Here is a 16,366-nt window from a genome sequence, read left to right as displayed (position 1 = left end):
CCCGTCTTCCTTGGGCACCGCGACCGTGACCACGGCACTTCCGCGACTCCCGCCGTTCCCCTGTGAACGAATGAATGAATGGCCCGGGAACCACGAGCACCTGCGGCCCGGGCAACTTGGGCACCACGAAAACAGATCGCGCACAGAGGCCTAATTAGGCCCATATATTTTGTACTTGAAATGCAATGTTTTTTCACCCAAAAATTTAGAAAAGTTTAAGTTAGTTTAAAAAATCACGTTCCAGCGCCTAGGTTGTGCGAACGCCCCCGTTGAGAAACCATGCTATAGACAATAGAGAATCTTGGTATAAAGGCTGAGACAAATATCGAATTATAAATATGTAAACTTTATGTTGAAAGTATGGACCGTCGCGATTCCCATTGAAACAATGGCGCGGTGAATATTATTATTTTTTTACCCCCTGTACTCCCCCCTGCTCTAAACTATCACCGTCACGTATACGGGGGACAGTGGGGGGGCAATATTATTATATTTTGAGCTCATTTTTATATTTATAACTGAAAGGTTGCAGGCATATGGATGTATTAGAATATCCACCTGAACAAAGGTGTTACATCTCCAATGATACAAAATCATGGATGTGGTCATCAAAGGTACTGAGTTATAATTAAGCAATAGATCACGCCAGGCTGTGGTACCCTTCACAGTGGTATAATGAGCACATACCACTGACTGAAGTGATCTATTGCTTTTATACAACGGTTACTATTATGGCGAAACGAAAGTCATAGACACACTACATTTTAAAAGAAACCAAGAAAGACAAAGTAGCCGTTTTTTAAAGAATACAAAAAAGTAGTCCCTCCTGGCTGCCTTCAAAATGCACGACGGTCGCTATGCAACACACTTTAGCGTTCCTCCGAGAGAAGGCTCGGCTAGAGCGGTTCGCCGGCAATTTATCTGATGGAGCAGTTCACTCACCGTGTGCCTTAGCTTTCGTTAGTCTCTCCCTCGCCTTGCTCACTCCCGGAGTAACAACATTTACACCCTCTCCATCGTTCAATATATTTTTTACTTTGTAACTGTTTCTACTTCCAGGCGCGGAGTGATATGCAAACTTTTACAAAATGATTGGGCGTCATAGCAGTTATGTATACGCTCATTATACAACAGTTAGGAACCAATCAGATCGCTGGATTTAGGCCCCCCGTTGTATAAGCTGAGTTATATAACCGTCCTCTGATGTGGAACTTGTGGTGTTACTGTTTGACCATTGAGTAAAACTGACCTGAGAGTTTCCAGTGTACAGTGTGGAACTCCCCAGTCCAGCAGAGAGCAGCTTCACTCCTGAATCCTGCAGATCATTGGTACTCAGGTCCAGCTCTCTCAGACTAGAGGAGTTGGACCTAAGAACTGAGGCCAGAGCTTCACAGCATCTCTCTGACAGATCACAGCCCTGCAGCCTTCACACAAAATAAAGAGAACAGGTTAGGGACTGTGATTAAAATGACTTACATCTACAACTTATTACATAATGAAGAAATTGTGCTTATTCAATATTGGGTCTAAAATGTATAACTACTGTATATCAAAGTTGTTGTGAACGGGCGGCAGTAGCTCCAGAGGTAGAGCGGGTTGGCTGGTAATCTGCAGGTTGCTGGTTCAATCCCCAGCTCCTCCTAGTTGAGTGTTGAGGTGTGCTTGAGCAAGGCACCTAACCATAACTGCTACCGACGAGCTGGCTGTCGCCTTGCATAGTTGACTCCGCCGGTGTGTGAATGTGTGCGTGAATGGTGAATGTGTGACAATATTGTAAAGCGCTTTGGGTGGCCAATGGTTAGAAAAGCGCTGTATAAATGCAGTCCATTTACATTTGTTTTGCAGTGTTTCAAAATCGTTTAGTATATTAATCTTACTTTTTGTTTGTAGTATTATGTATACAATGCATTGTATTGTAATATATGTCATTAGTTCATCTAAAGCGATGTTTTGTATATGATTAGAAGTTTAATTTTAATATTATGTATATTGTGTTTTGAGGAAAGTAATATCATAGCGAATAGGAAAACACTTTGCGAGCACGAGAAATAAGACAGCATTTGTGTGCTTGGGGTGTCAGTTGCGTGCTGCTTCACTTTACGTGCACACTTTTATGGTTGTAAATCTGTTAAATGTCTTCTGATATTGAACCTTGTTGTGTTACTGTTTGACCATTGGGTAAAACTGACCTGAGGGTTTCCAGTGTACAGTGTGGACTCCCCAGTCCAGCAGAGAGCAGCTTCACTCCTGAATCCTGCAGATTATTGGTACTCAGGTCCAGCTCTTTCAGACTAGAGGATTTGGAGCTGAGAACTGAGGCCAGAGCTTCACAGGATCTCTCTGACAGATCACAGCCCTGCAGCCTTCACACAGAATAAAGAGAACCGGTTAGGAACAGTGATCAAAGTAACATACATCTTTAAGTTATTCAATAATGAAGGAATGTTATTAGTTTAACAAACATACTAAATAATTAGATGTAGAAATGTTAAAGAGTTGTTTAGTTGAGATTGAAAATGTTTTTTTAAATGAATACTCCTCCTATATTCTATTGTTGTGAATATTCTCTTATGTGTACTGTAATACATTACACGTTAATAGGACACCTACAGAGATGTTTTGTATGTTATTATAACTAGTATGTTTATTCTGTTATGCGTAGAATAGTAATACATGTTGTTATGAACCTACAAAGATCTTTTTCATGTAATTTTAACCTTATATTCCAGTACTAATTATATTTTGTAGTGTGTATTGTAATACATGTTATTAGTGAACCTACAGAGATGTTTTGGAGGCTTTGACCACTGGCAGCAGCCTCAGAAGACCATCTTCTGAAGCAGAGTATTTCTTCAGGTCAAACACGTCCAGCTCCTCTTCTGATGTCAGTAAGATGAAGACCAGAGCTGACCACTGAGCAGGCGTGAGAGGTTTTCCGGAGAGACTTCCTGATGTCAGGTACTCCTGGATCTCCTTCACTAGAGAACAGTCGTTCAGCTCATTCAGACAGTGGAACAGATTGATGCTTCTCTCTGGAGATTGATCTCCTTCTATCTTCTCCTTGATGTAAGACACTGTTCCCTCATTGGTCTGTGACCTACTTCCTGTCATTCGCAGCAGACCTGTTTTAATCTGAGTGATCAGTGATCTTTTTTTCTGTCCCAGCAGACCTCGTAGGACAATCTGATTGGTCTCCAGAGAGAGGCCCAGGAGGAAGCGGAGGAACAAGTCCAGGTGTCCGTTCTCACTCTGTAAGGCCTTGTCCACAGCACTCTGGTAGAGGAGGAGTTTATCTTTCCTGGAGGTTGAGAGCAGATTGACCCCAGTATTGATAAAGGACCAGAAGACATAAAGGGCAGCCAGAAACTCCTGGATGCTCAGATGGACAAAGCAGAACACCTTGTCCTGGTACAGCCCACACTCCTCTTTAAAGATCTGGGTGAACACTCCTGAGTACACTGAGGCTGCTCTGATATCGATGTCACACTCTGCCATATCTGCCTCGTAGAAGATCAGGTTGCCACTCTCCAGCTGGTTAAAAGCAAGTTTTCCCAGAGAAACAATGATATCCCTGCTCTCTGAGCTCCAGTCTGGATCTGTTTCAGCCCTCCCATGGTACTTCCTGTCCCCCTGTATGGACAGGACCCTCAGGAAGTGGCTGTACATCTGAGTCACGGTCTTGGGCATCTCTTCGATCTGGGATTTTTTGAAGATGTCCTCCAGAACTGAAGCAGTGATCCAACAGAAGACTGGGATGTGACACATGATGTGGAGGCTTCGTGATTTCTTGACGTGGGAGATGATTGTGCTGGCCAGCTTCTCCTCTCTGAATCTCTGCCTGAAGTACTCCTCCTTCTGTTGGTCGGTGAACCCCCTCACCTCTGTCACCATGTCAACACACTCAGCAGGGATCTGATTGGCTGCTGCAGGGCGTGTGGTTATCCAAATGCGAGCGAAGGGAAGCAGGTCGCCCCTGATGAGGTTGGTCAGCAGCACGTCCACCGAGGTGGACTTTGTGACATCAGTCCAGATCGGGTTTCTCTGGAAGTCCAGAGGAAGTCGACACTCATCCAGACCATCCAAGATGAAGACAACTTGGAACCGGTGGAATCTGCAGATTCCTGCTTCTTTGGTCTCAATAAAGAGGTGATGAAGAAGTTCCACCAAGCTAAACTCTTTCCCTTTCAGTAAATTCAGCTCTCTGAAAGTTAGGAGAAATGTGAAGTGTATGTCCTGGTTGGTTTTGCCCTCAGCCCAGTCCAAAGTGAACTTGTGTGTTAAGACGGTTTTACCAATGCCGGCCACTCCAGTTGTCATCATTGTTCTGATTGGTTGATCTTGTCCAGGTAAGGGTTTAAAGATGTCTTCACATCTGATTGGTGTTTCTTCCTTGGCTGGTTTCCTGGAAGCGGTTTCAATCAGTCTGACCTCATGTTCCTTGTTGACCTCTCCACTGCCTCTCTCTGTGATGAAGATCTCTGTGTAGAAGTCGTTCAGATCTGTTCGTTTTCCTGCTTTAGCCATTCCCTCAAACACACACTTGAACTTCTTCTTCAAATTAGACTTGATTTTATGTTGGCAATCGACAGCATCAGATCCTAAATGAGAAAACATCAGATGACATCAGTTAGTGGATGGTGATCAGTGGAACCAGGTCAATATTTCCTGTTAAATTATCAACTTCATGATATTTAGTGGCTTCATTACTTGTGGTCGGAAAAGCTGGTTGTGAAGGACTGCATGTTACAGATTCAAAATGTTAAGGACTATTATCTCCACAGCAATATGATTGGTCTAATGATAGTAATAATGATAGTGAATCAGTGTAAAGTGATTTGCTATGCTGGTACAACAAGACAGGGTTTCATCCCTTCCACTGAGTTGTTCTGCTGTTGGTCTGCAGTAGAATGTTTAATGTTAATGTGGCTTCATAGCTTGCGGTCGGAGAAGCTGATCGTGAGAAAGACAGCATGTTACAGATTCAAAATGTTCAGGACTTTTCGTTTTTACCACAGCGATATGATTGGTCTAATGATAATAATAATGATAGTGAATTGGTGTAAAATGACATGCTGATCTAACAAGATAGTGTTGCATCTCTTCCACTGAGTTATTCTGCTGATCTGCAATTTATGTTTAATGTTATTAATAATAATAATAATAATAATAATAATAATTACAATTGAATACGATTTTATTTCAAGGCGCCTTTCATGACACCCAAGGTCGCCTAATTCATAAAACAATCTAGGGTCAAAAACAGCAAGAGCTGCATCGCCAACAGCATGATCAACACAAGACATAAGACCCAAGTAGGAGGGGGTAAGAACAGTGAGGAGACCCAGGTAGGAGGGGGTAAGAAAAGCAGTGAGGAGACCCAGGTAGGAGGGGTTAAGAACAGTGAGGAGACCCAGGTAGGAGGGGTTAAGAACAGTGAGGAGACCCAGGTAGGAGGGGGTAAGAACAGTGAGGAGACCCAGGTAGGAGGGGGTAAGAACAGTGAGGAGACCCAGGTAGGAGGGGGTAAGAACAGTGAGGAGACCCAGGTAGGAGGGGGTAAGAACAGTGAGGAGACCCAGGTAGGAGGGGGTAAGAACAGTGAGGAGACCCAGGTAGGAGGGGGTAAGAACAGTGAGGAGACCCAGGTAGGAGGGGGTAAGAACAGTGAGGAGACCCAGGTAGGAGGGGGTAAGAACAGTGAGGAGACCCAGGTAGGAGGGGGTAAGAACAGTGAGGAGACCCAGGTAGGAGGGGGTAAGAACAGTGAGGAGACCCAGGTAGGAGGGGGTAAGAACAGTGAGGAGACCCAGGTAGGAGGGGGTAAGAACAGTGAGGAGACCCAGGTAGGAGGGGGTAAGAACAGCAGTGAGGAGACCCAGGTAGGAGGGGGTAAGAACAGTGAGGAGACCCAGGTAGGAGGGGGTAAGAACAGTGAGGAGACCCAGGTAGGAGGGGGTAAGAACAGTGAGGAGACCCAGGTAGGAGGGGGTAAGAACAGTGAGGAGACCCAGGTAGGAGGGGGTAAGAACAGTGAGGGGACCCAGGTAGGAGGGGGTAAGAACAGTGAGGAGACCCAGGTAGGAGGGGGTAAGAACAGTAGCCCAACGGGGATACGAGGGGAACCCACGGTAGGGGGTCATTACAGCGAGAAGGCCAGTGGGAACACATGTGTGTTGAGGAGGGATTTCAATGTTGTCAGGGTGTCTCTTTCAGTTCAGTTCAGAGCCCTAGCACCCAGGGTGCTGAGAGCCCTAGCACCCACGGTGCTGAGAGCCCTAGCACCCACGGTGCTACGAGCCCTAGCACCCACGGTGCTGAGAGCCCTAGCACCCACGGTGCTGAGAGCCCTAGCACCCACGGTGCAGAGATCCCTAGCACCCACGGTGCTGAGAGCCCTAGCACCCACGGTGCTGAGAGCCCTAGCACCCACGGTGCTGAGAGCCCTAGCACCCACGGTGCTGAGAGCCCTAGCACCCACGGTGCTGAGAGCCCTAGCACCCACGATGCTGAGAGCCCTAGCACCCACGGTGCTGAGAGCCCTAGCACCCACGGTGCTACGAGCCCTAGCACCCACGGTGCTACGAGCCCTAGCACCCACGGTGCTGAGAGCCCTAGCACCCACGGTGCTGAGAGCCCTAGCACCCACGGTGCTGAGAGCCCTAGCACCCACGGTCCTGAGAGCCCTAGCACCCATGGTGCTGAGAGCCCTAGCACCCACGGTGCTGAGGCTGGGATCAGGACGGTGAAGACCAGCTGAGGATGACGAAGGGAGCGGCAGGGCCTGTCCTCCTGGAGGAGGTCGGGGAGATAAGTGGGGGCCACGTTGTGGAGGGCTTAGTCGGTGAGCAGAAGGGTTTTAAGGTCAATGCGGTGTTGGACAGGGAGCCAGTGTAGTTGGACGAGAATGGGGGTGATGTGGTCGGGTGATTTGGTGCTGGTAATGATGATGTTTAACATTCTTTAACCTGAGACCCCCACTATTACCCTACATATCTGGAGAGAACCATTTAACCTGATACCCCACAACAACCCTACATACTGGATCAAACCATTTAACCTGATACGCCACAACAACCCTACATACTGGATCAAACCATTTAACCTGATACGCCACAACAACCCTACATACTGGATCAAACCATTTAACCTGATACGCCACAACAACCCTACATACTGGATCAAACCATTAAACCTGATACCCCACAACAACCCTACATACTGGATCAAACCATTTAACCTGATACGCCACAACAACCCTACATACTGGATCAAACCATTAAACCTGATACGCCACAACAACCCTACATACTGGATCAAACCATTAAACCCCAAAGAGGAAAGATTGTCTCCACATGGAAGTTTGATATGCATAAGTCTAACATTATGTCATTTAGTCTGAACAAAAAAATAATAATCTCCTACTGCTCTTCAAAATGTGTACTTATTCTGTCTTTTCAAGATAAGAGTCTCTTACCGCTCAACAGTTTGTCGGCCAGTCCCTTCTGGTTCATCTCCATCAGGCAGAGCTTTGTGATGTCCACCACTCCCTCTATGGCGCGCCTCCTCTGCTCCTCCTTCTTACCATCCACCTCCTCCTCCTCCACTCTCTGACCCTCTGAGCATTGTGGGTAATCTGAGAAGACGACCCTCCAGAGCTTCTTCAGCTCCTTGTCGAGGAAAGCGTGTGCGTTCTCCTCAGCCCTCTGGAACAGAACAAACATCAAGGAGAACTTTACTCTGAACTCACTGAGGACATCAGAAGCATCTGTCCTGGAATCACGTCAGCTGGTCTAAAGAGGGAAGCCTGGAGACTATGAGCACCACAAGAGATGCTTTCTGATGTTCATGTAGAGCTGAAGTTAAATGTCTTGTTGGACCTGTACACACCTTGATCAGCTCTGTTTGATTCTTCTGTACAGACCTGGTAACATTTGAACTCTTCTGGTGTGGCCTGTGGGGAACACACACACACACACACACACACACACACACACACACACACACACACACACACACACACACACACACACACACACACACACACACACACACACACACACACACACACACACACACACACACACACACACTAATGATTAGGGGTGCAACGCATCACAAAACTCACGGTTCGGATCGTGTCACGTTTTTTGAGTCACGGATCGGATCATTTTCGGATCAACAACACCAATAAAGATAACAAGACAAATGTGACTTTAAATAAAATCTTCAAATGTGTAAAAACTAAATAAAGTGAAAAATGTTAAAGGGGTAGTTCGGAATTTTGGACATAGGGCCTGATTCCCAAGTGAGCTTTGGTATTCTTTATCACTGGAGACAGTTTTCAACCGATTTCATTCAGTCTTTCTAGTTGCAGAGTTCGCTGGTGCTAGGCTAGCGCACGTCAACGGGCAATGCTAGCCTGCTATTAAAAACAGTGTTACCCACTCCACAGTACACCCGAGGTAAATCAATTATAACGACAGACTATACATTTAAATGTCTGTGTTGATAGAATAATGTTAGAAATAAAACTAACCTTGCATCGCATGAATCATCGAGGGACTACTTTCTCAGCAGAAGCGGAATTTTACTATGCCCCGGTTAGTTTTGTAACCGAATCACGACAGAACGTAAACAGAGAAGCGTGGGACAGAAGCGCAATTGAACGACAAGGCAACATGGTGGTTCAGTGTGCTTTTAGAAATTGTAGAAATATACGCTACAGATGGGCACCACAAAGTTTCCAACAATTTCCAGTGCGAGATCCAGGAAGGACACAACTGTGGCTTGTTGCTGATGGCTTGGACATCAAAACACCGGCTCGTACATGTACGGTTGGTTAGATACAACAAATTCCTCATAATCGTCTTCAAAAGCAAATGCATCGCTAAGTCCTCCAAACGTGGCCATATCTTGTTAATTGAATACGCTAATAGAATTCCTTCGTTCACTGTACTCTGCGTTTGTAGCAATGACAGCGGCAGGTAAACAAACTAGAGCCGGTAACCTAGGTATCAGTCCGCCGCTGCCGTAGCCTACTACCAGGAATATAACACTGCTGCTGAGACCCCGCAATTCCCTCAAAATGCAATGCAATGCAAGGTTGGTTTTATTTCTAAAATTTTTCTATAAACAGACATTTAAATGTATAGTCTGTCGTTATAATTGATTTACCTCGGGTGTACTGTGGAGTGGGTAACACTGTTTTTAATAGCAGGCTAGCATTGCCCGTTGACGTGCGCTAGCTAGCACGAGCGAACTCTGCAACTAGAAAGACTGAATGAAATGGGTTGAAAACTGTCTCCAGTGATAAAGAATACCAAAGCTCACTTGGGAATCAGGCCCTATGTCCAAAATTCCGAACTACCCCTTTAAGCATAGTCGATATTTGAAAAAATTGCAATCTGAGGCATTATTCCTTCTTCTTTTTAACATGGATAGTAAATAATCCCTAAAGCCATTGAACCTTCAAACATTACACCTGTAAAGTCTGCTACAAGTCGTCTTCACATTAATTTCATTCATACGATTGCTGGGTCCAGGGGAGTCTGCTCTCTGCTGCTGCTCTGTGCTTCAACACACACACTTTTTATTCTAGAAACAGTTGTATTCGTTTTGAGCCACTCCAGTCTGTTTGAAACTCCTACCTCTCCTCTCTGGAGGGGCGTCCATCTTTAAAGACAGGAGGATGATCCATAGAGCGGTCACTCTTCATGGAGACACAGCTGGGTCCAGGGGAGTCTGCTCTCTGCTGCCTCCTTCTGAAAAACAAACACCATCTGGAAGTTAGGATTTGTGGATATCGTTTCATTTGATCATTTCCTTGGTCCTCTGTACTTGGTCCCCTACTTTACATCAACTACATCCTCCCACTCGGTCAAATCCTCCGCCAACATGGCCTCCATTATCCCTGTTACGCTGATGACACTCAGATCTACCTCCCCACCAACACCACCTCTGCAGCCACCCATTGCACCCTCGCCACGTGCCTCACTGAGGCCAAAACGTGGATGAAACACAACTTCCTCAAACTAAATTGCAATAAATCATAAATCCTCATCATTGGCCCAAACTCCCTCACCCGCCCCACCCAGGACTTCTCACTTAATATTGATGGTTCAATTGTCACCCCCTCTACTCACATCCACAACTTAGGTATCATCCTTCACCCCACCCTCTCATCCCTCCCCCATATGAACCAGATTACCAAAGCAGCCTTCTTCCACCTCAGGAACATCACTTGTCTTCGTCCCTCCCCGTCACTCTCAGCTGCCAAAACTCTGGTCCACGCATTCATTTCATCCCGCCTTGATTACTGTAACTCCATCCTATACGGCTCATCAAAACACTAGCTTAATAAACTGCAATATGTTCAAAACTCTGCAGCCCGTATGCTCACATCCACCCACCGCTTAGACCACAACCCTGTCCTCCAAGACCTCCACTGGCTTCCCGTCAAATACCGGATTGATTTCAGAATACTACTCATCACCTTCAAAGCCCTCAACTACCTGGCTCCCCCCTCCCTCTCTGACCTCCTCCACCGCCACACCCCTACCCGTTGTCTCAGGTCCGCCGATGCCAACCTCCTGCACCCCATCAGGACCGACCTCCGGTCCTGGGGAGACAGAGCCTTTGCTGCAGCCGACCCCGCCCTCTGGAAAGCCCTCCCCAACGACATCCGCAATGCCAACACGCTTTCATCTTTCAAAACTGCCCTTAAAGGTTGTATCAGCGATTCTGATCGAAACATAAAGTATCACATTCATCTGCTTTTTCCTCACGATCCGCTAGCTGCCCGTCCCATAAGCAGGCTGTCAAAAAAACGCGTCTCTCTAGGCAGCCTAGGCTCCGAGATCGCACACAGAAATCAATGGTACTACCAACACCTCAAAATCAAAATAAACAGTGCTCCAACCAGTCACAGACAAGGGGTGGTGTTGTGGTGTTTCGCGCTTGTGCACGCAAAGTGGTAGCTACAAATTCCTGTTGCATAGACCAACTGAGTTGAAGGTGTTATTAGAAGCTACAAAAAGAAATGCGCGTCCATGACCATTTTCAAAACACGGGAGGGAGGGGCTAGCTGGCTCTGTTTAGGGAATCTCGCAACGGATGTCAGGGCAACCAGAATCGCTGATACAACCTTTAAAACACACCTTTTCACCGTTTGTTTTGTTCAGCTTCTTTTTTGTTTCTTATCATTTAGCTTATGAAGCGATTGTGAAGCGTCTTTGAGCAGTGGGAAAAGCACTACATGACTTTGATCTATTATCATTATTTATTGCAGGGCTACTAAACTATTTTCTCATGACTTTTAATTTTAATATTCTTTCTCAGCTTTTTAAACGGAAATTTAAGGGGGTGGGGGGAAAGAAAAGTTATTATTTAAGCACCTACATGCTGACATAAAAACCCACTAAGTACCCTTCATACTGTGCATAGAGTGTTTATTCACAATGTGTTCAGCTAACATAGAAAATAGAGCAGTCAGTTTCTACATTTCTACCCAGACCTGTGTTATTCTTCACAGATCATTTGTTTCAACAAACCACTTCACCTCCAAAGATAAATTCAAACTGATTCAATAAATGGGGCCGTTTGAAAGCCATTGAACCTTTAAACATTAAACCTGTAAAGTCTGCTACAAGTCTTCTTAACATTAATTTCATTCATACGATTGCTGGGTCCAGGGGAGTTATGGAGGTAGATTTGTGTCTTTATTATGCAATCAAAAATAATAGGTTTGAGAGCAAAGCTTTCCACACTGCAATCAAAAAATAGATTTGAGAGCAAAACTATCGACACTGCAATCAAAAAAAAAATTATTGCAAGATAAATTAATGTGATAAAAAAAATATTAATGGGAATCCAAAAGTTATGTTTGCAAACCCAAAAGCTTTGCTTGCGAATCCTAAAGTTTTGCTTGCGAATCCAAAAGCTTTGCTTGCTGTTGAGCTGAATCTCGTGGGCGGGACCTACGCCGAAAGATGTAAGACACGTCTCTATTGGCCAGTCTCGATCGGAGTGACAGCTTGGCAACATCCACAGTTAGTAACGAGAGAGGGAGTTCTATTTCATGTAGGCTACGCCGTCTAGGCTTCGCCTTATGGGCTTGTCCCGTGCGCGCCCTGAAAATTCCGTAGGCCTCCCTGTCAGCCGACAAGGAGACCATGGCAGAGGAGAGCAGGGCGATGTTGTTGACCGCTGCCGCGGTTTGAGAGGCACAAACGAACACCCTGTCCGTCAGGCCGACAATCTGCTTCTGGAGGCGGTCGGGGGGCAGCGGCTTTTCGGATGTTGCCAAGCTGTCACTCCGATCGAGACTGGCCAATAGAGACGTGTCTTACATCTTTCGGCGTAGGTCCCGCCCACGAGATTCAGCTCAACAGCAAGCAAAGCTTTTGGATTCGCAAGCAAAACTTTAGGATTCGCAAGCAAAGCTTTTGGGTTTGCAAACATAACTTTTGGATTCCCATTAATATTTTTTTTATCACATTAATTTATCTTGCAATAATTTTTTTTTTGATTGCAGTGTCGATAGTTTTGCTCTCAAATCTATTTTTTGATTGCAGTGTGGAAAGCTTTGCTCTCAAACCTATTATTTTTGATTGCATAATAAAGACACAAATCTACCTCCATAGGGAGTCTGCTCTCTGCTGCTGCTCTGGGCTTCAACACACACACTTTTTATTCTAGAAAAAGTTGTATTAGTTTTGAGCCACTCCAGTCTGTTTGAAACTCCTACCTCTCCTCTCTGGAGGGGCGTCCATCTTTAAAGTTATCAGGTTGACCCATAGAGCAGTCACTCTTCATGGAGACACAGCTGGGTCCAGGGGAGTCTGCTCTCTGCTGCTGCTCTGGGCTTCAACACACACACACACACACACACACACACACACACACACACACACACACACACACACACACACACACACACACACACACACACACACACACACACACACACACACACACACACACACACACACACACACACACACACACACACACACACACACACACACACACACACACACACACACACACACACACACACACACACACACACACAAATGATTAGGTGTGCAACGCATCACAAAACTCACGGTTCGGATCGTGTCACGGTTTTTGAGTCACGGGTCGGATCATTTTCGGATCAACAACAACAATAAAGATAACAAGACAAATGTGACTTTAAATAAAATCTTCTAATGTGTAAAAACAAAATAAAGTGAAAAATGTTAAGCATAGTCAAAAAAAATAATAATTGCAATCTGAGGGGAATATTCCTTCTTCTTTTTAACATGGATAGTAAATAATCCCTAGCCATTGAACCTTCAAACATTAAACCTGTGAAGTCTGCTACAAGTCGTCTTAATATTAATTTCATTCATACGGTCGCTGGGTACAGGGGAGTCTGCCTTCTGCTGCTGCTCTGGGCTTCAACACAAATACAGCTCCTTTTTTTTTTTTTTTTAAGTTGTGTTAGTTTTGAGCCACTCCAGTCTGTTTGAAACTCCTACCTCTCCTCTTTGGAGGGGCGTCCATCTTTAAAAACAGGAGGTAGGAGCATAGACCAGTCACTCTTCATGGAGACACAGCTGGGTCCAGGGGAGTCTGCTCTCTGCTGCTGCTCTGAGCTTCAACACACACACACACACACACACACACACACACACACACACACACACACACACACACACACACACACACACACACACCTTTTCCTCGGACTAATGACGGAGTCATGATGCATCACTGCTGAGCTCTGAGATGGACAACAGTCACAGACAGAGAGATCCTCTTCTTACCTCTTAGCTTTGCTCCGGCGGCCATGTTCCCCAGATAGAGTGGTCTTAGAGGTAGGACCCTCCTCCTCTCTCTCCTCATCCATAGTAGACTGGAGACCTGGACACAAACACAACTCATCCATCACTTCATTTGCCTTTTGAACTTTAGCTGTTTATTGAGAGAGAAGATCATTGTGACTGCGTCACACTAAAGCATTATGGACGTCATAGACCATCAATATGAACCCCAACATAACACTGCCCTCACTACAGTACAGATGTGTACAGCAGATGACGGATGAATAATTAAACACCTTGGAGACTGTAACTGTGCTTAAACTACAATACAAAAAAGATAAACAATAGACTTAAAAAAAAATGCATTGCGGTACAATTAAAAGTAAACAACGTTACTTTCATTTGTGTCGAGTACAGTGTTATATTTTTATATAGGCTATATATTGAGATCGCAGTGTGCGAAATACCCGTCAATATTCGGGATGTCCTCATCCCCAGATTGTTGCGCAACATCAATCTAAATGTTCTCAATATGCAGTAGGCCTAGGCCATAACATTACAATATTTCAGGGATGCAAGCCAAGACAATCAGTCTATATCTATAGCCTACATGACAACACACACACACACACACACACACACACACACACACACACACACACACACACACACACACACACACACACACACACACACACACACACACACACACACACACACACACACAATTAAAGCACACTCATAAAGCAAAACTGACATAGGAGCCTGCATCGGCTTAAGTTGTTGGGATCCACGTTATTTTATAACAGGGAGAGGCAAACATGACAATAATTGGCCCCATTCTGGCGCACTCAGAAGAGCAATGAACTGAATAAATGCCAGGTATATAGCATATCAGAGACGGGCACACAATCAGTGCACTTGCAAATGAGAGCCTGCAGTATGTCCGATCTTGTGACATTATTTAACCATCCATCAACAGCTCATACGATCAGACAGATACATCATTGAACACATACACAAAGCCCACAACAAGCCAAACACAACCAAGGCAGGCGCGCTCTCTCTCGCACAATCACACAATCACTCCAACTACTCCAACTGCAAGGCTAGGCTGTTTTCAAGACCACAACTAACCATGCAGTCGGCTAAACACAACAGTGCACAACAATCAAGTATTTACATTGCGTCTATCTTCTGTTTGGCGCACATGGCTAATTTGAATATTTGCGCAGGTATAACGGTTGTGATTGGGTCTAAAGGACTGAATGACAGGACAAACACATTGGTCCCTTTCAAAGGTATATTTGTGATTTGTACAGCAGGATCACAGGTCACGTCAACTAGTTCTGCTAGTATATACACATCACATATACAAATAATACAATGATAACATTACATTTACATTTCGGAGCAGCATACCTGAAAGACAGGACAAACACATTGTTCTCTTTCAAAGGTATATTTGTGATTTGTACAGCAGGTTCTGCACGAGTAAAACAAAACTATATTGCTAGCGGACATCCAACATAGCTAACCAGTAACATGTGGTCAAACTAAAAATGTGCATAAACTCCCTACCAAGTGAAAAACTATAAAAACAATAATAACATATCAATTATACAATCATCTAATATGTCGAGGTTCATAACATAAACATACATTCTGGATCTTAAAACGTATAAACCTTCGGGAGCTATTTAAAATGCGAACTTACCACATGTCACGTCAACTGGTTCTGACTAGCAACGGCCGCACACACAAGGCGGATGCAGATCTGCAATACCCAATCACACCAGCAGATGGCTCTAAAACACCAACAACTGCTCTATCATTTGCGAAACTCATGATAACTAATGAACAGTTTTCCATATCTGTTGCACAGGACAGTCTGGCTCCGCTTGGCAAAAAAAAAATAGAACACATTTGTTAATAAATGTTTTGAACTCTGAATACTGGACATGGTGAGCTTAAAAACATTTAAGTGACCATAAGTGAGATGGCCTAAAACGGAATGAATTATTCTAGGAAATAGGCTTTCAGGATCAATTCAGATGTTAAACTGTTCTGTACTGCTTAGAAATTATCTTTTATGAAGCTTGTTTATATGCTATTTCCCATGATGATAAATTAACATTTAATTGCTGTGAGTTGTGAAGATTCTACAAATAAATATTAAATCCGCTGAATCAGAATACATAAATCTTTAGTGATGGATTGTAACTGCCCTCACTGAAGCACTGAACAATAAGTACAATTTGGAGGTATTTCACTTGAGTATTTAATTAAACTGAGTTATCTCGAAAATACATTTGTGTCTTTTAAAGCGTTATATTTATATATGTTAGGCTATATTTTGAGATGGCAGTGTGTGAAATGCCCGTCAATATTCAGGGTTGTCCTCATCCCCAGATTGTTGCGCAACACCGATCTAAATATTCTCAATATGCCATAACATTACAATATTTCATGGATGCAAGCCAAGACAATCAGTCTATATCTATAGCCTAAATGAAAACACACACACACACACAAACACAAACACACACGCACGCACA

General features: G+C 44.5%; 1 protein-coding gene across 8 annotated transcripts in view; it reads right to left on the bottom strand.

The window, feature by feature from the left end:
- Nucleotides 1-825: 825 nt before the first annotated feature.
- Nucleotides 826-16,366, bottom strand: part of LOC130401806 (NACHT, LRR and PYD domains-containing protein 12-like) — a 27,051-nt gene continuing 11,510 nt past the window's right edge. For 3 of the 8 annotated variants that reach the window (XM_056605786.1, XM_056605785.1, XM_056605787.1), the window contains exons 2-10: nt 13,812-13,908; nt 13,524-13,640; nt 12,746-12,862; nt 9,648-9,761; nt 7,888-7,951; nt 7,475-7,703; nt 2,783-4,598; nt 2,190-2,363; nt 826-1,424 (exon numbers count right to left, since the gene is read on the bottom strand). In XM_056605786.1, coding sequence (XP_056461761.1) covers nt 1,160-1,424; nt 2,190-2,363; nt 2,783-4,598; nt 7,475-7,703; nt 7,888-7,951; nt 9,648-9,761; nt 12,746-12,862; nt 13,524-13,640; nt 13,812-13,894 — 2,979 coding nt within the window. In that variant the 5' untranslated portion in view covers nt 13,895-13,908 and the 3' untranslated portion in view covers nt 826-1,159. Of the gene's footprint in view, nt 1,425-2,189; nt 2,364-2,782; nt 4,599-7,474; nt 7,704-7,887; nt 7,952-9,647; nt 9,762-12,745; nt 12,863-13,523; nt 13,641-13,811; nt 15,431-16,366 lie in introns of those variants that run through there. The other 5 variants (XM_056605783.1, XM_056605784.1, XM_056605788.1 and 2 more) reach the window with 5 other exon arrangements.

The sequence above is a fragment of the Gadus chalcogrammus genome, chromosome 13 (genome assembly GCF_026213295.1).
Source record: "Gadus chalcogrammus isolate NIFS_2021 chromosome 13, NIFS_Gcha_1.0, whole genome shotgun sequence".
Taxonomy (NCBI): domain Eukaryota; kingdom Metazoa; phylum Chordata; class Actinopteri; order Gadiformes; family Gadidae; genus Gadus; species Gadus chalcogrammus.
The sequence above is the reverse complement of the archived record's forward strand: the minus strand, read 5'-3'. Positions and strand labels throughout refer to the sequence as shown.